General features: G+C 38.8%; 1 protein-coding gene across 1 annotated transcript in view; it reads left to right on the top strand.

The window, feature by feature from the left end:
• Positions 1–23431, top strand: part of LOC149252747 (transmembrane protein, putative (DUF1218)) — a 31819-nt gene extending 8388 nt beyond the window's left edge. Inside the window, exon 3 of the mRNA XM_089459789.1 lies at positions 22846–23431. Coding sequence (XP_089315915.1) covers positions 22846–23227 — 382 coding nt within the window. The 3' untranslated portion in view covers positions 23228–23431. The remainder of the gene's footprint in view (positions 1–22845) is intronic.
• Positions 23432–24476: the final 1045 nt, after the last annotated feature.

The following is a 24476-nucleotide window of genomic DNA, read 5'->3' on the forward strand; positions in this document are numbered from 1 at the left end:
TTTGAGTTTACATGCATTTAATGTTTTGAAGTTAATGAAAGCTTGATGAATAATCATTTAAAAGAAAAGAAAAAAGGATCTTATATTGATTCACCCTGCCTCTTAGTATAAGCATAAGTTCAATAATTGGTATTAGAGCAGGTTCCTTTGAAAATAGTCTAACCGTTGGAAGGTAGATTTTGAGAGCACACATGGCTGGTCAAGATGGGTTCTCCACAAACAAAGGCCCATAAAAACTCCTCCAACAAATTTGGCTAGGAATAAGGCTAGTGAACTTAATGCAAAAACCATGAATGCTATCTTGTGTGGTCTATTAGAGTCAAATTTTTTAAGGTGATGCATTATGAATCAATGGAAGAAATGTAGGACAAATTTCAAAACATCTATGAAGGCGATGATAACGTGAAGAAGGAAGAGTTCTAAACTCATAGAATATAGCTTGAGAGTTTGAAAATGAAGGAGCAAGGAAATCTTGAAACATTTCCTCAGTCAACGAACAATCAACAAACCAAGGAATATTTGGCCTCCAAACTCCAGTCAATAGCTTGGTCAAACAAGAGAGAAACAAATCAAGTCAACGTTGGTCAAATAGAAGTAAAATAAGTTGGTCAACGCAGCAGTCAATCCTCTTCCTCTTCTTCGCTCGTGTGAACAGATCTCCTTGTGATTGGTTAAATGAGTGAGTGTGATGTGATGCCAAATGAAGTCAATCGAATGCCAATATATATGTGAGCCAAGAGGTGGGTTTTGACCTTAGGGTCAAACCCCTTCAAGTGGTGGGGCCGACTTGTCCATTTGAGGCTGACTTGGACAGTTGAAAAATACATAATTTCTCCTTCAATTTTTACCTTGAAAATACCAACCAAAGCTACCAATTTCCAACAGAGTCTAATTTGTGCTCTATTCAAAATGTAGACTTTAGTCTTTTCTTCATTTTACTTCAAAATGTAGACTTTAGACTTTTAAGCTTATAGGATTTTCTTCATTTTCCTTTTCTAATGGCTTTGTGACCTTAATGCTTGCATCTCCCTCATGTGCCTTTTGTTTTTCATCATAGCCAAGACCTATCTTGATGAATGGATGCCTTTGGCAATTGAGAGTATTATATAAGATGTCAGCACTCTTTCCAAACTTCAAACTTCTATGTTGTTTTCTCTAGCTCCTTAAGGAAACGATTTCAAATTCTAGCTTCTTGCAATTTTCTTCCTTTTCTTTCAACTAGCTTCTCACCACTTATTCTATCATTTTTGTCTTTTCTAGTTGAGTATTCAGAATGATAACTATTTTTTTGTTTCAACAAGATCATGATCCTTCTTTTCATATATCTGCAATTGCTCCTTTGACTGGTTTTGACTTGGAAATTATTGAGGTCAGAGATTGGCATTTTGACTAGAATATTTTGATGTACATTTTGATAAATTGAACTCTCTCTCATAAGGAAAGATTATCGTGTTTTCCCCCTTGTGGGGTTTTGTCCCAAGAAATTTGGTGTCTCTTGTTCCAATGTCTTACTGTGATCTCTATTGCAAAGTTTATGGTTGATATTTTCAAGTATATTTGCTTAATGATTGGAATGTTCTAAAGAAGTCAAATTGCATCATTGGAAGTAATCAATTTGAAAATTGCTCTAGTCTTGTTTGCTACTAGAAAATCAACAGAGTGAACAACAAGATTCTTTATGAATTATGGAAAGGTACACTAGCTATAGTCTGTTGATGTTTTGGGTGGCATTGAGAGTATTCTCACATGTGGGGCAAGTGGGTTAAGTGGTGGGCCCTTGCACCCATAGACCCATGTTATTACCCATGGTGTTGCACCCTTTGGAAAAGTATTAGGCTGAGTGATTTGTCTTTTGGTTTGGCAAGAGAGCAAAGAGAGCTTGTGAAGGGTTGAGAGGGTCGAGTGAGCTAGTAGGGGTAGAGGATCAGGAGCAAGAGCCTTCTAAGGTTGAGTATGGATCAACAATAAGGACACAACCTGCAGATCTGGAGGAGTGAGATGTTCCTTTAAGCTCTACCAGACCTTGGAGGGCCGAGAGAGCCTGTGGTGGTCGACAAGGGAGCATCTTGTGGAGGAGAAGGCTGAGTAGGCCTCAAACCCCTTGAGGGTCGAGAGGGCTTGTGGAACGTGGCTTGGCAAGAGAGCTGAGAGGTCCGTGTAGGGCGAGCCTAGAGGGCTAAGAGGACTGAGATGGACGAGTAAGGCCAAGAGCGCCAAAAGGGCTTGTTGACCCTGCCGCCTACACCTACCTACAAGTCAGTGAGAAAAGCCTTCAACCCCACAAGGTGTGGTTGGTGGCAGGGAACTTAGAGAAGGGGCTGTCACACTAATCCCGACTCTCTCCGTTTGAGCTATCTCCTAGGTTAGCTAAGGGGGGTGGTCCCTAATGAAAAGTTTAAAAGATGTGAGTTTCTAGGAGAGTGTTATAGTGAAAATGGATTACTTTTAAGGATTTATGGGCAAATAGGAAGTAAGCAACTTGAAATAACAATGCCAATCATTAATATGAATAAAAACCATAAAACCAGTGCCTTATAAGGAATTTGCTCAACAATTTAAAGATATATTTGCTCAAAGTAAAATGCAATGCTCTCAAAAGAGAAAACAAAGTAACCCTGAAATGTAAATAAGAATTATTAGCACAAGATATGTAAGATACAAAATGCCTTTGAGATCATCAACTTTATAAATCAAAACATGTGAAACATATCTTGCCAAAACCCAAAAATTAGTAATTAACTTGGAAATGTAAAAGAAAGGAAGTGCTAAACCAAGACATCAATATGCAATTAGACTTGAAACATGAAAAGAAACACTTGTTTGAAATGATTACAATACTTGCTTTTGGAATAGACTTTGCATATGAAAACTCAAACCATCAAGAGACAAGTAAAGTAAATGTAATGGAAAGTGCTCTTGGTTAATTTTATTAATTAGCTCTACAACAAGATTACAATTTAACTCTTCAATCCTCAGACCTCACCCTCGCCCAATGATATGGATCTCACAGTGAGAAGTCAATAGAGGAGTAGAGGATCCCTAAGATGTCTACTTCAACCAACTTATGTTGGAAGTAAAATTTTAATGAGGTTTGGGGCCTTCCTACACTAAAATGTCTAGATGAAATGCAAATTGTGTTAATTCCCCAAATTAAAATAATGATACATGCAAATGCTTCAAAGAGATTGATTTGCAATGCTTGAAAATGAAATAGTGCTCAACATAAGTTGCAATTATAACTTCAATTGGAGGAATAAAATTAGTTTACAAGTGTTGCATGTGTTTCATCAATGAATTAAGATGATACAAGTAATTTGCTTGAAAGTAAAATTTGTTTCAAATAGACAATGACAATAAATTGCTCCAATATTAAAGATAACAATGTAGCATAAAATTGAAGCATGTATTCAAGTGCTTATGAAACAATTTACCAAGGTAAATGGAAACGAATCAAAGTTTGTTAAGAATATAAAATGCTTGCATGTAAATGATGAATTGCCCAAAGTGAAGTGTAAGCTTGTAGCTCCAAGCAACAATGAGAAAGAAAATGCAAAGCTCAAATGAAATTTTAACAAACTTTAACTTAATGAAATGTGATAGTGAGGTTGTGTTAATTCCCAATTAAAGCATGCATGTAAGTGAATGAAGTATGAAAGCTTAAACCATGCAAATGTTAATCCACCCAAGAGAAGCCGCCCTCTAAATGGGGAGATAGGATACCATGGGAGAAATCCCAAGCTCTCACAAGCAAATTAGATCTTTTATTAATATTACAATGAGAAGAGGGCCCTTCAAAGTTCTCAACTATACTTCAAGGAGAGTCCTCACAATAATTTCTTGAAACTTGGACACTAGACCTCTTTTCTTGAGAAAGTAGTGACAAGATCTCACAAAACTTATGCAAGGGAAACAAGGTGTGAGTTTCCTCCAAATGCCCACGGCTTAAAGAGGAAAATGGGCAGCCCTCTAGTGAACTCGACTTGGCCAAAATAAGCCTCAAAAGGGCTCATGACATCCTTGGAAATCGAACCCCCAACACTTGCCAAAGGTCCTGCAAACACTTGTTAGATGTTGTGGGAAGTTGATCTTCAAAATCTGCCACACAAGAGTTAGCAAACAATCCAAACAATGGCTGCAAAATAAGTTAAGTATTAATGGAAAAATCAACAAGATAAAATGTATATGTACAATTATAATTTACAAAAGGCTAAGCTAAAGAGTGAGAGTAAACTCTCGTCTTTGCTTAGTCATCTTCAAGCTCTTAGATAGCAAATGAAAGAAATGAAGTACAATGTTTTTTTTAAAAGAGATTTAAATTTAGAAGTTCTCGGCTTGTGTACAAGCTATGTGCCGAAATCCCTGCAAAACCACTTTGTAAGATAAGACTATGAAGGTTCAAAGAACAAATGAGAGTTCTTTTAAGAATGTATCAAAAGTGGGTTGGTCTCTCCAAAGACTTCTCCTCACGCTTGATTCTGTAATCCCAACAAGATGTTCCCTCTACAAAACTTCAATCAAGAATTAGTTCCATATAGATTTAGCAATAAACAATGATAAGAAACTCTAGAGATTTATTTAAAACCAACTAGAGCATTCTATATCTAGAGCATACTTCTAAATCAAATGTCAATGCAAGATAGCTCTACATTAACAAATCTACAAGAGCATATGGAAGCAAATTAGATCAAAGCATGAGTAAAATGAATTATACCAATGCTCAACAATTCATCACACTCGAAAAGGAGGAACACCTCATGAATGAAACCCCAAAGTCTTTATTGATATTTCTGAAAGTGTACAACGCAGCAGCGCTTCCGCAAGCACAATAGCTAGTAACAATAATCTTTAATGTGAGAGCCCATGACTCTATTATATAGAGAGTTGGGAGCAAATCCCAATGAAGAATGACAATGACAAATGGCATTGGGTGACAATCCCAAAGAGAAATTCGAATTTGTTGAATGGAGTTCCAATGCCAAGTGTAAAAATCGAATTCTGGCAAGTGGACATCATTTTCTTCTTCCCCATAATTTTCCACCTCATTTCCACAACATTTAGCATGTGTGGATATTTATTTTTCTCCGTTTATTTAATTTCTGGCTTAATTAATTGCCAGATTTTCCACTAAACTTAGGAAAAATGGGTTTTGAGGGTCCAAAACACATTATTAACCCCTCGAAGTGTGTCATAGTATAAAGTTGAAGGTGAGAGGTGTAATTTTGATTACTCATACCCCATACAACTTCTTTAGAGTACACTTATTACAATTTAAATACAATTTTATTTGCAATTTTTGACCTGCGGGAAATATAAAAAATTAAAAAATGACTACCTAGACCTAACCAAATTCCATGAAATTTTTTGTGTGATCTAGTATGGTGATATACATCGACTGTAAACACTAAGATGTGTCAGGGCCTCAATCTTCAAACCGTCACCCCAGCTTTGGGGTAAAACGTGAGTGAAAAAACCTAAAAAATTATCCGCCTCTGAAAAAGAAGGGATAATTAACCAGATAAAAAAAACACTCCAAGGTGTACTTGTTCGCTGATCGAGTCCCAACATCCCAGGCTTGTTACAGACTCAAAACTCATCATTACTAGTATCACTTATTACAATTCCCCGTAGGGTGTGGACTCTGGGTACAAGAAAGATGATGAGAAGATAGAAGTAGAGTTAAAAAACTTTGTTGACTGACGATATCTGATGGTACAAGTGTCCTCTGGATCATCCTTGGGCATGGAGTCTTCATATAATCATCATGTGCCACTCCAGCAGTCAACAGGGCCGAGGGTGCCAAGCAAGGCTAAGAGGGTCGAGAGGGACGAGTAGGGCTGAGTAGGATCGAGCAGAGCACAAAGATGTGAAGGGGCACGAGACATTGAGAGAGAGATCCTCTCAAGTAAGCAAGAGATTTGCATGAGTGATCTTGTAGGTTTGCTGTGAGTGAGATACTCAATTGTGCCAGGTTCAAGGAAAGAGCACGAAGCAACAAAGGGGATCCAGATCAGCGAGATTGAGGGCGAATCTAGGGCTTGATCCACTAGATCAGATCCAGGGTAATTGTTGTATATGTAATTTCCTCGACGGCCATTATCCCAATAAGGGATCACGAGTAGGGTTTGAGAAGAATTTAATGAAGAATTGTTGATTGAGCAAAACTCGTGTGTAATGTGTTTACTATGCATGATCTAATTTCTAGTTTTATAAGTTCAGTTGTGCATAATTAGTTTTTGGTTAGTCACATAAGTGTGTTTCAGTTCAAGCTATGTAAAGTTAATTTTAGTGTTACCAAAACTGGTGTGTGTGTGTGCAATGAGTCTAGTGCCAAAAAATTCTAATATGGTATCAGAGCATGGTCTCAGAGAAGGGTAGTTGGATTTGAGATTTGCAAAGGTGACAACTCTGAGGAGCTGTAGGAATTGTTACAGGTAGCAACTGTGTTTTGAATACCCATGCCAAGAGAGTTGGCTAAGTATGGCAGATTACTTGAATAGGCCGTGAAGGCCAAGATCAGTAGGTCTGGTGAGACATGGAGCATAAACCATTCGATAGAGTAATTATTGAGCATGGGACATGGTGCAAAGTTTACAAGGGTTGCAACTTTGGTCTGCCGTGAGTTTGAGCAAGAGATCAAGGGCAAGAGCAGCTGTCGAGCAGCAATTGCTGGGTGCATGTGACGACGATATGTTTTCTAACACATGGGTATTGCAAACAACCAAGTTGGGAGTATCAACAAGGTTCAACCAGATTGTAATAGCAAAGAAGGAAGAGTGTAGATGGATTTGAGGGTGTTTCCAGGACGACGGATTGTTGGAGATTGCAGGGATGAATTGTTGAATTGAGAAGGAAGTCAATTTTTTGGAGAGGCTGATTTGTCAGGGTCGAATTTCCTGTAATAAAAGAGGTTGTATGAGGGGAAGACACAGGGTCGAGTTGCTAGTGAATAGGTGGGCTGAAATTCTCCAGGCCGAATTGATTCAAAGGTTGATTTCTTGTGTGCTAAAATTCCTAGGGTCGAATTCTTCTAGTGGGGTCGAGTTACAAGTTCCAGCCAATGCATATTTCCTTGGCTGTGATAGGAGGTTGCAGTGCAAATACAATGAGGATTGACAGGGCTACACACACTATAGGAGAAAGCAATCAGACGTGTGGGTGCAGTAGTGCACAATCTACAAAGAGGTTTGGTCAATATTTTGACCAAGACTGTTGATAGGGCTACATAGGAATGGTTTGTGGAAGCAATGTCGTAGAGCGGTGTGAAGGATTGTGCCGCGGGTAGAGTGCCACACTGGGCATGATCGAGTAACTGTAGGATGCAGTGGGCAGCAGGGAGTCATTGGGCAAAAGGATCTGTTGCGATAAACTATGAGTTTCGGCAATGTTTAGTCGATAGTTTGTTGATGTTTTGGGTATCACTGGGAGTATTCTTGCATGTGGGGCAAGTGGGCTAAGTGATGGGGATTTGCACCCATAGACCCATGGTATTACTCATAGCATTCTGATGACCCATGGTATTGCACCCTTTGGAAAAGTATAAGTACAGTGGTTAGTGATTCGTCTTTTGGCTTGGCAAGAGAGTTGAGAGATCCTATGAAGGGCCGAGAGGGGTTGGAAGGGCCAAGAGGGTTGAGCGAGCCAATAGGGGTAGAGGACCAGGAGCAAGAGCCTCCTAAGGTTGTATGAACCAACAACACCAACAACAGGGACACAATGTGTAGATCTGGAGGAGGAGCGAGATGTTAATTCGAGATCTACTAGGAGAAGGCCAAGTAGGCCTTAGACCTTGGAGGGTTGAGAGAGCTTGTGGTGGTCAACAAGAGAGCATCTTGTGGAGGAGAAGGCCGAGTAGGCCTCAAACCCCCCTTGAGGGCTTGTGGAACATCAGAAGGGCTGAGAGGGTTGAGTAGGGTCGAGCAGGGCATAAAGACATGTAGGGGCATGAGACATTGAGAGAGAGATTCTCTCAAGTAAGCAAGAGATCTGCACGAGTAATATTGCAGTTTTGTTGAGAGTGAGGTACTAAGATGTGTCGGGTTTGAGGATAGAGCACGAAGCAACAAAGGAGATCCAGATCAACCAAGTCGAGGATGGATCTAGGGCTTGATTCACTAGATCAGATCTAGAGAAATTGTTGTATATCTAATTTCCTCGAGAGCCATTATCCCAGTAAGGGAGCTTGAGTAGGTTCTGAGAAGAATTTAATGAAGAACTGTTGATTGGGTAGAACTTGTGTGTAATATGTTTTCTGTGCATGATCTAATTGTTGGTTTTATAAGTTCTGTTGTGCATAATTTGTTTCTGGTTAGACACATCAATGTGATTCAGTTCATCAGCTGTGCAAAGTTTTGAGATTGTTACCAAATCTGGTGTGTGTGGTGCACCAAATCTAGATCCCAAAAATTCTAACATAGTCAAATACTTCAAACTATTTGAGAGCAAGTGCTATGTGAAGATAAATTAAGATAATTTAGGCAAGTTTGATTCTAGAAAAGATGATAGTATTTTTCTTGGTTGTGCATCTGGAAGCAATGCGTACAAATGCTACAACAAAAGAATGCACAAGGTTGTAGAAAGTATTGATGTAAGAGTCGATGAAGCTATACATCAAAAAGAAAAGTCACAAACAAATGAAGATCTAGAGGAGAGAATCTACAAAGAACAAGAAAAGGAAGAATAAGAAGAGGAAGAAGAAAAGAAAGAACAAGAAGAAATATAACCCCAACATCCAAGACACCGTTCAAATTTGTCTAATGGTATCATCTGGGAAATCATTGTTGGCTTGTATGGGCCTAACCCAGGTTCAAATGTGATTTAGCCAAGCAAATCTTGGTACTACTAGCCCTTTCGGCAACAGTCCGTGGAGCGCGGACTGAGGTCTCACCCGAAGTAGTATGGGAGGGTGCTAGAACCAGGTTTCCGCACCCTGGGGATGTCTGATGAGCTTCTGGAGGTCCGCGGTTTGACCCGTTGCTACGTGCACTTACTATCCCTTCGCAACCTGCGGTGCTACTTCCGCGCAGCCCTACTCGGGGCGCAACCCGTATAATACCCAAGTTCCTTGCTATTTAATCTGTTATTATCCGATTACTTAACTTGTTTATGTAAGACTAATGATTATTACAGCATATTCAACAATCATATCAGTGTGCGCGATAAATAAAACAATATAAACATAAAGAAGGCAATGCACAATAGATACACAGAAATAGGAATCAACTTCTCTTTATTAATCTTCAATCCTAATTACAGACTCGATACCGCCCTGCACACTCAGCTGCAGGGGTCCGCGCACTCAACTGCGGACTCTACTAGGCCTTTGCGCATTCAGCTGCATAGCCTCTTCCTACTACTACGACCCAGTACACTTAAACTCTTACTCTAAGCTCGAACCATTCGTATTCTTCTCCCTCTCCTTCCTCCATTAACTATCTTTACAATTTAGAGCGTCTCTCTATTTATATAATCATGGTCCGCGGACCATGGGTAGGCCGACATGACTTTACATTACATTACATTACTTTAGGGCTGACAACCCTATGACTTAACCTATACTTCGCGCTTTGCGCCTGCAATTCACAGAGTCTTACAAAACCTTTGACCAAAACTTGGGCTTTGAGCCCCAAAACATGCTGTGGGGGGATTCCATGCCCAACAATCAGATTTTTGATGATATAGATACAAGAGTTTAGACTAGAAGAGGATTGGTAAATACACGAAAAGATGCAAACATTTCTTTGCTATCCAAAATAGAGCCCAAGAACTTTACACACGCTGTTGAAGATAAGCATTGGGTTAATGCTATGGAAGAAGAAGTGAATCCGATTCAGAGAAATGAAGAAAAGCCTAAAATCTACATTTTGAATAGAGCTCAAGTTAGAGTGAACAACAACAAGACACTTTATGAATTATGGAAAGGTAGACTAGCTATAGTCAAATACTTTAAAGTATTTGGGAGCAAGTGCTATATAAAGATAAATGAAGATAATTTAGGCAAGTTTGATTCTAGAATAGATGAAGGTATTTTTCTTGGCTACGCATTTGGAAGTAATGCCTACAAATGCTACAACAAAAGAATGCGCAAGGTTGTAGAAGTAGTGATGTAAGAGTGGATGAAGCAATACATCAAAAAGAAAAGTCACAAACAAATGAAGATCCAAAGGAGACAATCTACAAAGAACAATAAAAGGAAAAAATCTTCAAATGTATTTCTAGCTATAAAATGCAGATTTAACAAAATCCTAACCCTAGTTTACTATAAAATGAAGAAAAATGGAAAATTTGAGTTGATTGACACACAATGACTAGTGCCTTCAATCAATTGGGCAATGGAAGCAATAGGATGAGGTCAAAAGACCGAGAACCTTGTATAGAGGAGGAGAGAGAGTTCTCTTCACCTTCAAACCCACTCTCTATTTTAGGAGATTTAAAGTCAAAGGATGCAATCTAGTTCCTTTGATGGATACTTGATGACAAATTTTGCATACAGGTGGGACTAGAAAGTGTTCATAATTGATATTGCAATTTTTAATATGGCATAAGATAAACCCTAATTTTAGTAATTAATTCAGAATGGAAGAAGAAAAATAACATTAAACTTACACCATTCAAGCAAGCATCACTTCATCAATCCATGGAAGTTTGTCCATGCAAAACATATCCCCCCCAAGACAATTCACATACCCTATTTAGCCATTTCATCCAAGTGAAAGAGAGAGAACCACTGTGCACTCTTTGCAAGAGAAAGAATTGAGTGTGTTTGACAATGATCCATGTAATTCGATTTCCTTCTATTTATAGGAGGGTAACATAGCTGAATTACCTTCATTTACAATTTAAAGCCCTAAAACATGACTTTTAAGTGCTCACAAGGCTAAAAGTTCACAAGTCGACATAGAGATAACTTTTTGTAATGATACAACATAACAAATGATTCTTTTCTCTCCACTCGTGTGGGAAAAGTAGCTCTCTATCATAACATCATCCTTATAAAGTGAGCATCTCATCAAGCAAGGTTTCAAGGAAGGCCCAAGAGTGCTTCTCACTCAAAGACATCTCATCAACAGGAAAGGGTGCATCGTTAAGCCATAACTCCCCAAGCCATACATAATCACTCTAGGGTTTCCAAGGGTGACATTGCAAATGTAGGGCTTGATGTCATCATCAAGAAGGGGTGTACTAGCCCTCCCAAAGCATCTCAAGTCATCATCATCCTTATCTGAGCTTTGGAACAAGACAATGATCATTAAGAAGGTGTAAGGCTATTCTATGGGTGTCCTGGGTCCTGCAGTCTACATCATCAATCTTGGCAACAACTTGGCCTCTATGTTTAGCGTTTCAGAATCTCGAGGTCAAGAAGGTGTCATACATCCATGTGTGGGCCCCTCAATAGCTAATGCTCATCTCTATAGGGGAAATGTTGTGGCTGCAAGGTTATAAGTGCTCTCTTGATTGGGCTAGAAATCCTCTTCAAGGTGCTATAGAAGTGTCAAGCCATTCCTCAAGGGACATTGTAATGTTCCCATTTCCATTTCTCCTTGTGATGCATTCAGGATGGTCTTCTAGGGTTAGTGGTCACTAGTTTATAGGAGTCAAATTTCGTTTACAGAGGTCCCAAAGGGGTTTTGAGGTGTTTTGTGGGGTATAATGGGGACTGCTCACTGTATTTCACCATCAGGGTCAGTGCTGCACAACTTATTCTTGGTTCCACGACATTCCGACAATTCCCGTAAAACAAGGTTATTATTGAGCCTAACTTAATTAAATATGCTTAAGGTGCCATTTTGGGAAGAATATTTGATGAAACGCCTTAGTGTAATAACTAATTGGAATCAGAACGAAGAGATCTACAAGATGGGATGGCGAAAAGTGGTTTTTAGTGGCCTGAGAGATTAGAGAGGCAATTCACCATTTTCCTAGATTAAAAGTCAGTGTAATAGTTTTGTTGGAACCGAAATGAAGAGATCTACAAGATGGGATGGTGAAAAGTGATTTTCAGTGGCTTGAGAGATCATAGAGGCAATTTACCATTTTCCTAGATTAAAAGTGACTTTAATTAGTCACTTAATTAAACGAAGAGGGGAAATGATTAATAGAGGAAAAAGGCCAAGTGATTCAAGTAAACTAAACTAAAGTCACTTAAGATAAGGATAAGAGGAGAAGCTTCTAGAGCGGGAAATAAAATAATGAAATAAAGGCTAGAAGGTTGGAGAGAGATCCATCAGATCTATAAAAGGAGGAGAAGCAGTTCATTTGGGAGATCATGGATTTGTGTATTTATCTTTGGTGAGGGTTGGAGAACTGAGTTCTCTGCTTCAGTAGCCCTGGGACAGAAACCTTTGGGTGATTTGGTGAGAGTGGACGAAAACCCATCTCATCCCTAGGTGAATTCATTCATAATTCAAATATGTATTTAGTAGTTCAGTTTATTTTGGATGTCTGGTTTAGTATTGTAGCAAATTTTTTGGTGGCCATCATTACAACGATTTTCTATCGAGGGCTTTGTGTGTAATTGCCTCGGTAAATGAATAAAGCTGCATTATTCTCTATTTCTCGTGTTATTTGCAGCACTTCTGGGTTTTATTGCAAATTTTACTTGTGTTGGTGCTAATATGTAATTTTGATCAAGATTCAAATAAAAGTTTGTGGGTTAATTTTCTTATAAGCAAAATCCCGAGAAATTTGTAAATGCGATATTACAAATATCCAATGCATTTGGGAGAAACTACTCGTGGCATACCTTCAAGATCAAGTGCGATCAACGTCATTAGGTAAAGAAACAATATAAGTATCATAGTGGACCATATCTAATACTAGGGGCACAAATACTTCATGCAAGCCTTGCCTTCAAGTGTCTTTCTAGCTGATGATTTGTAAGCAAGTTACCACATCATTTTTTAGGATGGCTATTTAATAATCCTATTAGGTGCTTCCAACCCCAAGGGGAAGGACAGTTCCTAGGAAGTCACACCAATCCATAGGTGCATGTGATGAAGGTGGACATGGAATGGGAAAAACTTCAAGGAAGATGCCATTGCCTTGGTACTAGCTAAATGAGGTCCAACATCTTGAGTGTAATGATGAGAAGAGGGGGCAATCATGGGGACCTAGTTACCCCTTTCCTTGGCCTATTTTTTCCACCCCTTTGGTGCACCTTTTTGTTTAATGATTTTCTTTTTTCTTTTTTTGCATAGCTTGGGTAACCAACTTGCCTGATGCTTTGTAGTACCCCTTAAAGATGTAGTAGTTTATTGCTCATCGGGGTTGGGACATTCATAAATTCCTTTTATTTAGATAGAGCATGATATGCTTAGGAATTGGGTGATGGCTAATGAGGGTGGTGAAGCTCAGGCTAGACTTTTGTCCACACACTTAAATTGTCCTGACTATCTTTTTCATTTTACATTTTCTTTCATTTGTGGCTATATATGCTTTTATCTTTCTTTTAGTTGTGTCAACCTTTTAAGGGAAAAGTTTCTTGGCCCTTACTGAAAGATGAGGATAAAGGGTGTTGGTTCGATGACAAATGATAATCAACCCAAAGAATGGAGGTGGATACAAGGGATTGTTGGAAAGTGATAAATATTGATTACCTTTGTGCATGTTATATCAATCAATGCCTCATATTTGTGCCCCTCTTGAACAGTGGAAAGAAAAGGCCTCAATTATGGTCACACTGGACTAGGGACAAGATTGGACTAGGGATAAGAGATAATCTACCCTAGGTGAAGCATGGGACCTAGGATACAATCAAAAGCGGTCAATTAGGCTCTCTGTAAAGGATAAGTGCCCCCCATCTAAGGTTGGGTATAGTGGCATAAGATAGATCCTTTTGAAAATTCCCACCTATAGCAGGTGACCACTTTCTTGATAAGAGCATGCCCTAGGGATCAGGAACACCAATGACAACTATATCCATGAGCATAGCTATAACGTGGTTAACAGTCAGAGTGACCTTGACATGTTTAATCAAATTGTAGACTTGGATATATTTGGAGTCAAATCCACACACATTCATATATGGTCTAGTGATTTGCAACTCATAGTGATTCAGGCATTATATTTGCAGAGGCTCTAGAGTCAAGTATAAAATTCCATAGGATTAAATTATTTACCACTAATGAAATGTAGAAAAGTGCATGTCCCCCATTATTTTGATCATAATACATATTTTGTAATATTACAAGAGGATCTTTAGGCTCTTTCTCAAGGTTAAGAAACTTATTTATTTGAGCCATTTGGGGTTCAAGTTTTGTTAGTTCTAAGAAAGGGATAGGAACATTCACTTTAGTTAATGCATTTCCCAAATCAATATCTAAAGAAGCATCATTAACTTTTTGGGTTGGTGTGGTTTTGGGCTTTCTATTACTAAAGGATAAATATGCTCTGTTCCAACTCCTTGGTGGGGCACCATTTCCACTTGCCTCATGATTTTTTGTTTTTATTTCTCCTAGTATAATGCACACCCTTGAATCCATCCCTAGCTTCAACAACATTAACATGTTCATTTGGGTTTCGTACACGTCTTTTAATCATCTCATCTTGTTGTTGAGAAGTAGGGAAAGTTTTATATGGCAAAGTAGTTAAAGGATAGAAGTCATTTATCAAGTTCAAATGCTTTGAGCTTTCCTCCTCCCCAATCTCACTATGAAGTTGTGTGGTTAAGGATCAAACTCTGAAGTAGAAGGATTTAGTTTGGCCTAGCCCTAAAATAGAGCCTCCCCAACAAAGCATTTAAGTTGTAAATGAAGTGGCTTGTAATATATATGTGTGGTACGCTAAAGTTAAATAAGTTGGAGCCGACTTGCGTCACCTTTGTGTAGCCTGTCACATGCTCAGGAGAGAGGTGGGGCGATAAAAAAAGATAGCTCAATTAAATTAATTGACCATCATTTATATTTTTCCTAAGTCTAACTTTGGAAAACTGGTTAATTAATAGCAATTAACTGAGAAAGGTGAGAATTCTCTAGAAACTCCCATGGATCGACTTGGAGATGATCTCAGCCATCGATTAAGTTTAAATCTTGGCCGTTGGAGTCCCAACTAGAGATTATAAGAATAGGTTGATGGGTAGATGGAAAAACACACAAGAGAGAGCCAACAATGTGAGTTCCTTGGGCAATTCGAGCTAGCCAACAACAGAGTTTGAGCCAGAGAAGGGTGCAAAGCTAGAGAGGGGCAAAGACAGTGATCCAGAGGAAGTTTTCCAGTTCTGGAGAGGCAAAGAGAGAAGGCCGAATTTATTTCTCCAAGAGGCTACACTGGGCCTGCACAGAGCCTCAAAGAGGCAGTTCGATTTCGCTGAGCTGGAGGTGGATTCAGTTCCTAGAGGTCGGGAAGATTTCGAGAAGGCTAGGAGGATCATTTCCAAAGCAACAACAGGCAGGACGACTTGAGTAGCAGTAGTTCTTGTTGAGTGTGTGATAGGCTGTGTAGAGGTGACGAAGAAGCTTTTGCAAAGGGTTTGGACGACTTGCTTGGAGTTGTCAGTTTGTGCTGGATTGCTTGGAGAAGAGGGTAATTTCCCTCAGTTGATTTTGCTAGTCCTTCTCTCAGATTGGATAGCTAGTTGGGCATCCATATTTATTGTACTCAAACTTTCGCTGTTGCATAATAATAAAAACCCTCAATTGTTGCACTGGCTTTCCCGAATTGGGTTTTTCCGGGGACAATCATCAAAAAATAATTGTGTCAAAATTTGTGTGTGCTAGTATTTCTCAGTTTCCAACATTTTTATTTCTGCAACATTTATTTTATTTGGTGAAGAAATTTCAGTGTGATTAATTCGATATTAATCAAAAAATTAATAAATTGTTAATGAGTTTGGATAATTAATTCCAGTTGCTGCATTTTAAGGAATTTTCACATGGTATTAGAGCATATTTGACAGATAGGAGGCTCAGGGACAAATAAGGAAGATTTCACTATTCAGAGGAAGCAACAAGACGAAATTTTCTAGGGTTGCGCAGTGCCTAGTCAGGTAGTGCAAATTGCTGGACAGGGGTCTGATTTTCCAGTTGTAGGTGGCAGGAAAGTTTAATTTGTCGACGAAAGCAGTTCCGACAGATAGAGGGAGCAACAACTTAGTATTTTCGTAGAGTAGATTTCTTGTCTGGGCACAAAGGGTTTGCGACAGTTTGCTAGAGAAGATTAAGTGTTGGGTAGAAGGGAAAGTGCACACACAAAGGGAGTTTCCCTCAGAGGGTTTCTAGCTTCAGAAATCCAAAGTTTGCAGTTATAGTAGACAAATTTTCTCACTTCAGAAAGGAGTGTGAATAATAGTTCAAACCACTGAGCATGTGAAAGAGGGAGATTTCTACCTCAGGTCGAGTTTTTGCAGAAATGGCCACAATTGGGCTTTAGAGATCAAGAAAAATTCAATGGCGGTTCCAACTATATCATTTGGAAGGCCAGAATGTCCTTTCTCTTAGATGAGCATGGTCTAAAGACTTATGCAGATAACGTTGTGGCAAAACCTATAGACCAGCAACAACTAGCGAATTTTAGGAAGGAAATGGCCAAGGCAAAGCGGATGGAGTTCAAGATCATAGTCTCTCACATAGCGACCAAGAATGTGGCCAAGGAGATGTGGAATGCTCTTGCAGGGTTATATTAGAATCCTTTCGAGCAGTGAAAGATGTTTTTGAAGGAAAAGCAGAGGAATGCTAGGATGCAGAAGGGTGAAGGCATTAACCCCTTTCTCACCAGACTTTTGGATATTAGGGATGAGCTTGCAGTTATAGGAGAAACACCTCCAGCTACAGAAATGGTGAGTCGGCCCTTAACATTGTCACCGAGGATTGGGAGAATTTTGTGAAAGGCATTCTAGGACGAGATATGTTGCCTAGGTGGGACCAGATGTGCACAGATCTCACAGGAGGAGATGAGGTGAGCTTTAGTAAAGAGCTCCATTAGAGACAATAGTAGCAAAGGATCAAAGGAAAGCAAAAGGTCCCAATCAGTGACAAGACTCGCGAGGAGAGAAGAAAAAGAAGGATCTATCTAAGATCAAGTGATTCAGGTGTGGCAAGTTTGGCCATTATAATACTTAGTGTCCTCAAAGGAAGAAGGACAAGAAATAGAAGTAGGATCAGGCGACATCATCCCGCAGAGATAGACCAGGTATCCTCTAAACTAGAGGAATATTTCGCCATGCATGTAGCTATACCTCCAGGAGAGAAGTGGGGCAATATGGAGCTTTAGTCCTAGAGTCGTGCAAAGATTTATACAAGGTTCATCATCGGATGGTGTTTCCTCATGGATCATTACCTATGCTATAGGGGCTCATAGTATTCAATAACAGGAGGATCAATGTCAGTTGGTGCAATCAGTTCCAGAGTGACAGTTGTAGACTAGTTACAATCATATACTGAGGAGCGCAGAGCAATGTTGATAACAGTGTAGGAGGCATAGTGCAGAATCAACAACGCAAATTATCCAGTGGACTGAGTAGAGGCAAGTAGTAATCAGAGTCTCAGGAGACATTTGCAGCACAAAGACAACTAATTCAATATTTTTGATGCTTCTCAGTTGCAGTAGTAGAAACAACAATGAGAGGGAGTATTAGAAATTTATTGAGAAAGGTGACAATTCTCTAGAAACTCACACAAATTGACTTGGAGATAATCTCAACCATCAATTAAGTTTTAATCTTGGTCGTTGGAGTCCCAACTGGAGATTATAAGAAGAGGTCGATGGGTAGATGGAAAAACACACAAGAGAGAGCCAATAGTGTGAGTTCCTTGGGCAGTTCGAGCTAGCTAGCAGTAGAGTTCGAGCCAGAGAAGGGACACAGAGCTAGAGAGGGGTAGATACATTGATCTAGAGGAAGTTTTCCACTTCTGAAGAGGCAAAGAGAGAAAATCGAATTTATTTCTCCCGAGGGTTGTGCAGGGCTTGCGCAGAGCCTTAAAGAGACAGTTCAATTTAGCTTGAGCTAGAGGTGGATTCAGTTGCCAGAGGCAGAGAAGATTTCCAGAAGGCCAGGAGGATCATTTCCAGAGCAACAAGAAGTAGGACGACTTGAGTAGCAGTGGTTTCGGGCTGAGTGTGTGACATGCTGCATAGAGGTGACATAGAAGCCTGCGTAGAGGGTTTGGATGACTTGCTTGAAGTTGTCAGTTTGTTCTGGGATTGCTTGGAGAAGATTGTAATTTCCCTTAATTGATTTTGCCAGTATTTCTCTCAGATTGGATAGCCAATTAGGCATCCATATTTATTGTACTCAAAATTTCACTATTGCATAATAATAAAAACCCTCAGCTGCTGCACTGGTTTTCCCGCATTGGGTTTTTCTGGGGACAATTGTCCAAAAATAATTGTGTCAAATTTTTTGTTTGCACTAGCATTTCTTAGTTTCCCGCATTTTTATTTCGTAGTGTTTATTTTATTTGGTGAAGAAATTGCAGTGATTAATTTGATATTAATTAGAATATTAATAAACTGTTAATCAGTTAGGAGAATTAATTCCAGTTGTTGCATTTCAAGGAATTTTCACATTAAAGTGACCTTAAATATATTTTTGATGACATTCAACCTCAACTAGTTTCCATATGTAGAGGGCCCACCCTTGTGGATCTCAATAATGATGTGGAGACGCAGTTCTTCTTTGAATGTAAAGGTTGGGCTGACCTATTTTTGATATTGGTTAGTGCTTGAAAGGAGCCGACTTAAAGTGATTGGTGTGTCCACATTTCAAAAACTTAGCTCACTGGGTAACATGTGTTGTGGACCAGCATACTCACATGTACCCATTGTTGGGGGTGTTGTATCATTTGTGGATGGCCTTTCCACTCACCTCGGAGGACCCTTTTAGAGCATTGTTGGCTGATTTCATGGAGTGTCCATTTTTAGGGGGTTGAGTATGGAACTTGGGAAGCTCTTGTACCCGCCTGGGAGGCTACTATGGGGCATGGGTGCCTACATTAGAGGATGTTTAGAAGGCTTTGGGTAGCAAAATGGAAGACTTGTGGAAGAAGTCATGTTGTTGAATGGCCTATGGAGGATGGATGCTGCACCAAGGCACTCTCATCTCTTCATTTGTGGGATTTGGGTCATATTTGAGGGCTTGAGTCCCTGAATTTTGTACATGTGGCATTAGAAGTCCCATTTAGTATTATTTTAGATTAATTTAACTTGTAGAGAGGGCCTTTTGCCCCTATTAGGCTAATTTAGGGGATTTTGGCTTAGAAAATTATTATTTTATTATGAGGGAAGTTTAGCATCTCCTCCATAAATAGAGGTGTACTTCCTATCATTTTCTCATGGAGTTTTGGTGGAGAAAACCACAACAATCTGAAGTTTTTGTGATTTTTCCTTTTAATTTTTTTTTGGCTATGGATATTTCAAGTTGAGTGAATTTTCTTGGATTAGATATGTATTGCATGGAATAATTTTCTTTGGATTGACGAAGTGACACTTGGATGAATAGTGCTATTTTATTGTGAACAGTACCTTCCATTTTGCTGTAATTGTTGAATTAGGGTTTTTGAGCCGCCTTATTAAATGTCACATCTCTTATGAACTCATCTTCTTCATATGCAAAATTTGTCATCAAGTATCCATCAAGGAAACTAGATTGCATTCCTTGACCTTAAGTCTCCTAGTTTGGAAAGTCGCTTGGGTTAGATTGAGGAGTTATCCTTCTCTTTTTCCCATTCAATCCAAGATCTTCAACCATTGACTCAGTCCTTGTCTGACTCCATATGCCAAGAAATTCATTAATGATCCAAGGTTTTGATCCTCAATTCTCCACCACTTTATACTTTTTGCAAATCAGTAAATTCAAAGTAGCATGTGTTTGGGAATCTGCTTGAGCATCTCCAGGGCCTATCTTGAGCTATAAGTCCTTTGACTTTGCAACTTCATATCACCTGGAGCCACACATTATTGAAGATTATTCTGGGGTGTCTATATAGAGGGATCCTTGGAGGGTAGTTAGCTTTTGAATCGTTGGGTTACTTCATCTTGAATACCTGCTGGGAAAGCCTCCCTTATGGGGATAACATCCGCCCACAAAACAGTAGGGGAATTTGCTACTAAGGTGACAGTGGTGGTGGATCCCATTGTTGCCAGGGATCTAGTGCGGTCTAGCACTAGGGTGATATTGTTTCATAAAAAGGCTGGCTTTTCCCTAGAACCAGGGGCTACCGGCTAAGAGTAAGATTATATTTTTTTCCACTGTTCAAAAAACAGTTGAAATAAACCTGTGACAGAAATTGATAAAATAATTTCTGGTCTAAATTCGGGTTACTCATTTTTCTACTGCCTCACTACTTGGCCAATACCTGTTGAATTTGCTGACATTGGCATTACCTTTACAAGTCTGGGCTCCAAACCTTGTCTGATCTGAGAACACTGCAAGCATTGTAGCAATTTGTGACATTTGTCTTCTCTATGGGGGAGATTTCCCTTCATGCTTGGAGATTGTTGGCTCTGGAAATAGCTGGAGGCAAACCTCTGTAACCTGTTTCTCATTGCATTTTTGAATACCCACTGAGCATTTCTGCATTCTAGATATTCTTCAAGGGCTGTGAAACATGTGGAGATGAGGGCATTGCCACTGGGGAGCAGAGGCAGGGCTCTGTCTCGCTGCCATGCTTGACTCTTTATTTAGCAACTGAGATTCAGGTTCATGAAGCTGCAAAGACTGAATGCTGTTTGCAGTCACAGTCATTAGACCAGTGGTTAATTTTCCATGCTGATCAGGTGAAACCTTAAATTCCAGCAGGAGCGGGATAACCCACTTTCTACCCATTCACCCACAGCTGACTTGACTAACTCATGAAATATGGCTTTTCTCTAACTTCTTTATTTGTAGAGATTTTCACAATTTGTTTCGTATTAATTTTTGTGTTGGTCAGACTCAGGGTTCTTTATCATGTGCCTATGTTCTAGCATAGCTTTCATGTGATTGTGGAAATGTTACTATAGGTAGAAGCATTACTACCTTAATGCTTCCTGCAATTTTTTTTTTTTTTTTTTTGTTGTCTCTTTTTATATTTATTTATTTTTTTGTTGGTTTTCTCCTCTTTATTTTTTTTTTTAAATTTTTCTATCGACTTTCCTGTCTATTGTCTTTTGTGGGATTCACTGAGAGTTACGGCGAACTTTGCTCTATACCCTTGCTAATATTGCTGGTCTTTGCTGAATAATTTGATAATTGTGAGATTTTATGTTTATCGATCAAGCTTTACATATGTCTATTGTTCAAGCTTTTCATAGCAGTGTGCTTACTAAGCCCAAATTTTATAGGAGCTGTACTTGAGCTACATTCTCGATTACACCTTAGGATGACGATCATATTTTAATGTTGACTATTGATTTTTGAGTTGAATCAGGGTTCTTTGTCGTGTATCTATGTTCTAGCATGGCTTGTATATGATTGTGGAAATGTTACTATAGATAGAAGCATCACTGCTTTAATGCTTCCTGCAAATATTTGCTTTTTTTCTACCGACTTTACTGTCTGATGTCTTTGTGGGATTCACTGTGAGTCACTGCAAACTTTCCTCTGTACTTTTGCTAATATTGCTGGTCTTTTGAGAGTAATTTGATAATTGTGGGATTTTATGTTTATTGTTCAAGCTTTACATAGTCTATTATTCAAGCGTTCATAGTAGTTTGCTTAGTAAGGCCAAACTTTATAGGAGCTGTACTTGAGCTACATTGTCGTTTACATCTTACTTAGGAAGATGATCACATTTTAATGTTGGCATTTAATCTATTGATATGCCTTTTTCTATATTGATTTTTGAGTTTGTCAGACTCTGGATTCGTTGGTATGTGCCTATGTTCTAGCGTAGCTTTTAGGTGATTGGGGAAATGTTACTATAGATAGAAGCATTACTGCTTTAATGCTTCCTGCAAGTATTTGCCTTTTCTCTACCGACTTTCCTGCTTATTGTATTTGTGGGATTCACTGCGAATAGTGACAAACTTTCCTTTGTAGCCTTACTAATATTGCTGGTATTTGCAGAATAACTTGATAATTGTGGGATTTAATGTAAATTGTTCAAGCTTTTCATAGCAGTAATGCTTAGTAATCCCAAACTTTATAGGAGCTGTATTTGAGCTACATTCTTGTTTACACCTTAGGATGATGATCATATTTTAATGTTGGAATTTAATCTATTGATATGCCTTTCTCCGTATTGATTCGTAAGTTGGTCTGACTCAGGGTTCTTTATTATGTGCCTTTTGTCCTAGCATGGCTTTTATGTTATTGTGGAAATGTTAATATAGATAGAAACATTACTGCTCTAATGCTTCCTGCAAATATTTGCATTTTTTCTTACGGACTTTCCTGCCTATTGTCTTTATGGGATTCACTGCAAGTAGTGACAAACTTTTCTCTGCCTCGCTAATATTGCTGGTCCTTGCGATTTTAATAATTTATGTTTATTATTAAAGCTTTACATAGTCTATTGTTCAAGCTTTTCATAACAGTATGCTTAGTAACCCCAAACTTTATAGGAACTGTACTTCATCTACATTCTTGCTTACGACTTAGGATGATAATCATATTTCAATGTTGGCACATTTTAGCTGTAGGTATTTGTCAGAGGATTCAAACCTTGTGTGTATGGAAAGCAAGTTGCAGTACAGATGGAGTTTACGTTTCCTTACACACTATTTTAGTGTTTATGTAGTTCATATTTTGTTGATCTTATATGATTCCTCAAGGTTTCTAGGTGGAGAAATCCAAGTGTCGTTGTCCAATTTAAGGCCAGTCCATTCATTTTGATTGACATATTTGCAACCATTTTAATGTCACTGACTCCTAAATATGCAATGTCACTGCATGCAAAATGTAAAGATAACTCTTGACTATTTGTCATGTTACAGGATTACTTTCGGAATTGCCTTTATCTTACTGATGGCTGGAGCTGCTCTTAATGACCAACATTATGCAAACATGAGGAACTTTGATAATTATTGTTATGTTGTGAAGTCCGGTGTTTTTGCAGGAGGAGCAGTACTGGCCTTAGCCACTGTGACTCTTGGCATATTCTACTATATCACAGCATCTGCAGTGAAGAAATCGGCTGAATGGGGACCCCAGAATCAGAATATTGCTATGGCACAACCACAGTATGGGCAGTCCAGTCTCCAACCTGTTTTTGTACCTGAAAATGTAAACTCACAGTACAGTGAGTATCCTCAATATCCTTATGGATCGCAACAGCCTCCACATGCAGGACATACGCAAAGAGCCCCTTGGAAATAGGAGATGGTGCTCTGTAATTATAGCTTTTGAACTGGATAATGTAAGCCTGTGGTGGCTACTCATGCATGTTGCATCTGTCATAAGTTCTTTTTTTCTTAGTTTCTGATCAGTTCAGGCCAGTATCATTTGGTGTATGTACTTCACTGTATCTTTTTCATAACTGTTTACTGTGAAGAAAAGAAATGATATTCAAGTTTCTAGGCATGCACATTGATAAGCTGTTGGATTCCTTGGTTCATTTTTGATATTCAGTGCTATTATGTTTCATTTCCAAAGAGGTGTTGGATGAAGTTGACATTCAAAAATAATACTGGAATATGGCACTCCGTGAATGATTCGATGCCAGTCAGAGTGGTCCACTCTCCGAGTTCATTTCAGTCTAATTGGTCCACACAAAGTATTCATTCCAGTCTACTTGTTCCATTCTCAGAGTTGATTCTTGTTGGTTAAAAGATGAAGTTGATAATTATTTTTAATGGTATTAAGCCATTTTGTGCTATTCCATTTATAACCGAATTCACCCACTCTTATGGATATCAAGTTTTTCTTTCACATTTTCAAAAATTTGATGCTGGTTGCAGAATGTTGTTGCAGACATCGAGTGTGAAACCTCTGTTGTTTGTCTTTCACACACGCCATCATATTTTGTGGGATCTAAAACACATCTATGCATTCTTTTGAAGGTGAATTAAGTATATTTTGCATGGTAGGCTTCCACATCTAATGCTTGGTGGTCACGGGGAGTCCTATATTGTTTGGTACGTATCTTTCATAATATTGTTTTTTAGATGTCATATTTACATCTTGCCTAGATGCTTGCATGGACCACGCCTAGTGGTCGGTACTGGTGGGCAAGTAACAATGAGGACATAGGTGCCCAATAAGAATGGAGTTATGTTTGAGCTGTGACCTTCACCAACATGAAGGAAAAGGATAAACAAAATGGTAAAAATCAACATGCCTAACTTGTGTATGGAGTTATGTTTGAGCCGTGGCCTTCACCATCATGAAAAGGAAAAGGAAAATATGTAAAAATCAAGATGTTTGACTTGTGTGTTGTTTACAAATCAAGAATTCTTGCTATGAGAGGTTTTGTAAACATACCATTTTTTTGGGAGTTTGTGCAACCATGAATAGTTACATAAAATGTTTAGTCAGGGGAGATGATTTATCATCAACAAAATCAAAGAACCGAAGGGTTTAGATTGCTCATTTTTCCGAACTACATTATATCATATCAACTTACAAA

Source organism: Pinus tabuliformis, chromosome 7 (assembly GCF_031772625.1).
Source record: "Pinus tabuliformis cultivar Carrire ecotype Pingquan chromosome 7, CPIR1, whole genome shotgun sequence".
Lineage (NCBI taxonomy): Eukaryota > Viridiplantae > Streptophyta > Pinopsida > Pinales > Pinaceae > Pinus > Pinus tabuliformis.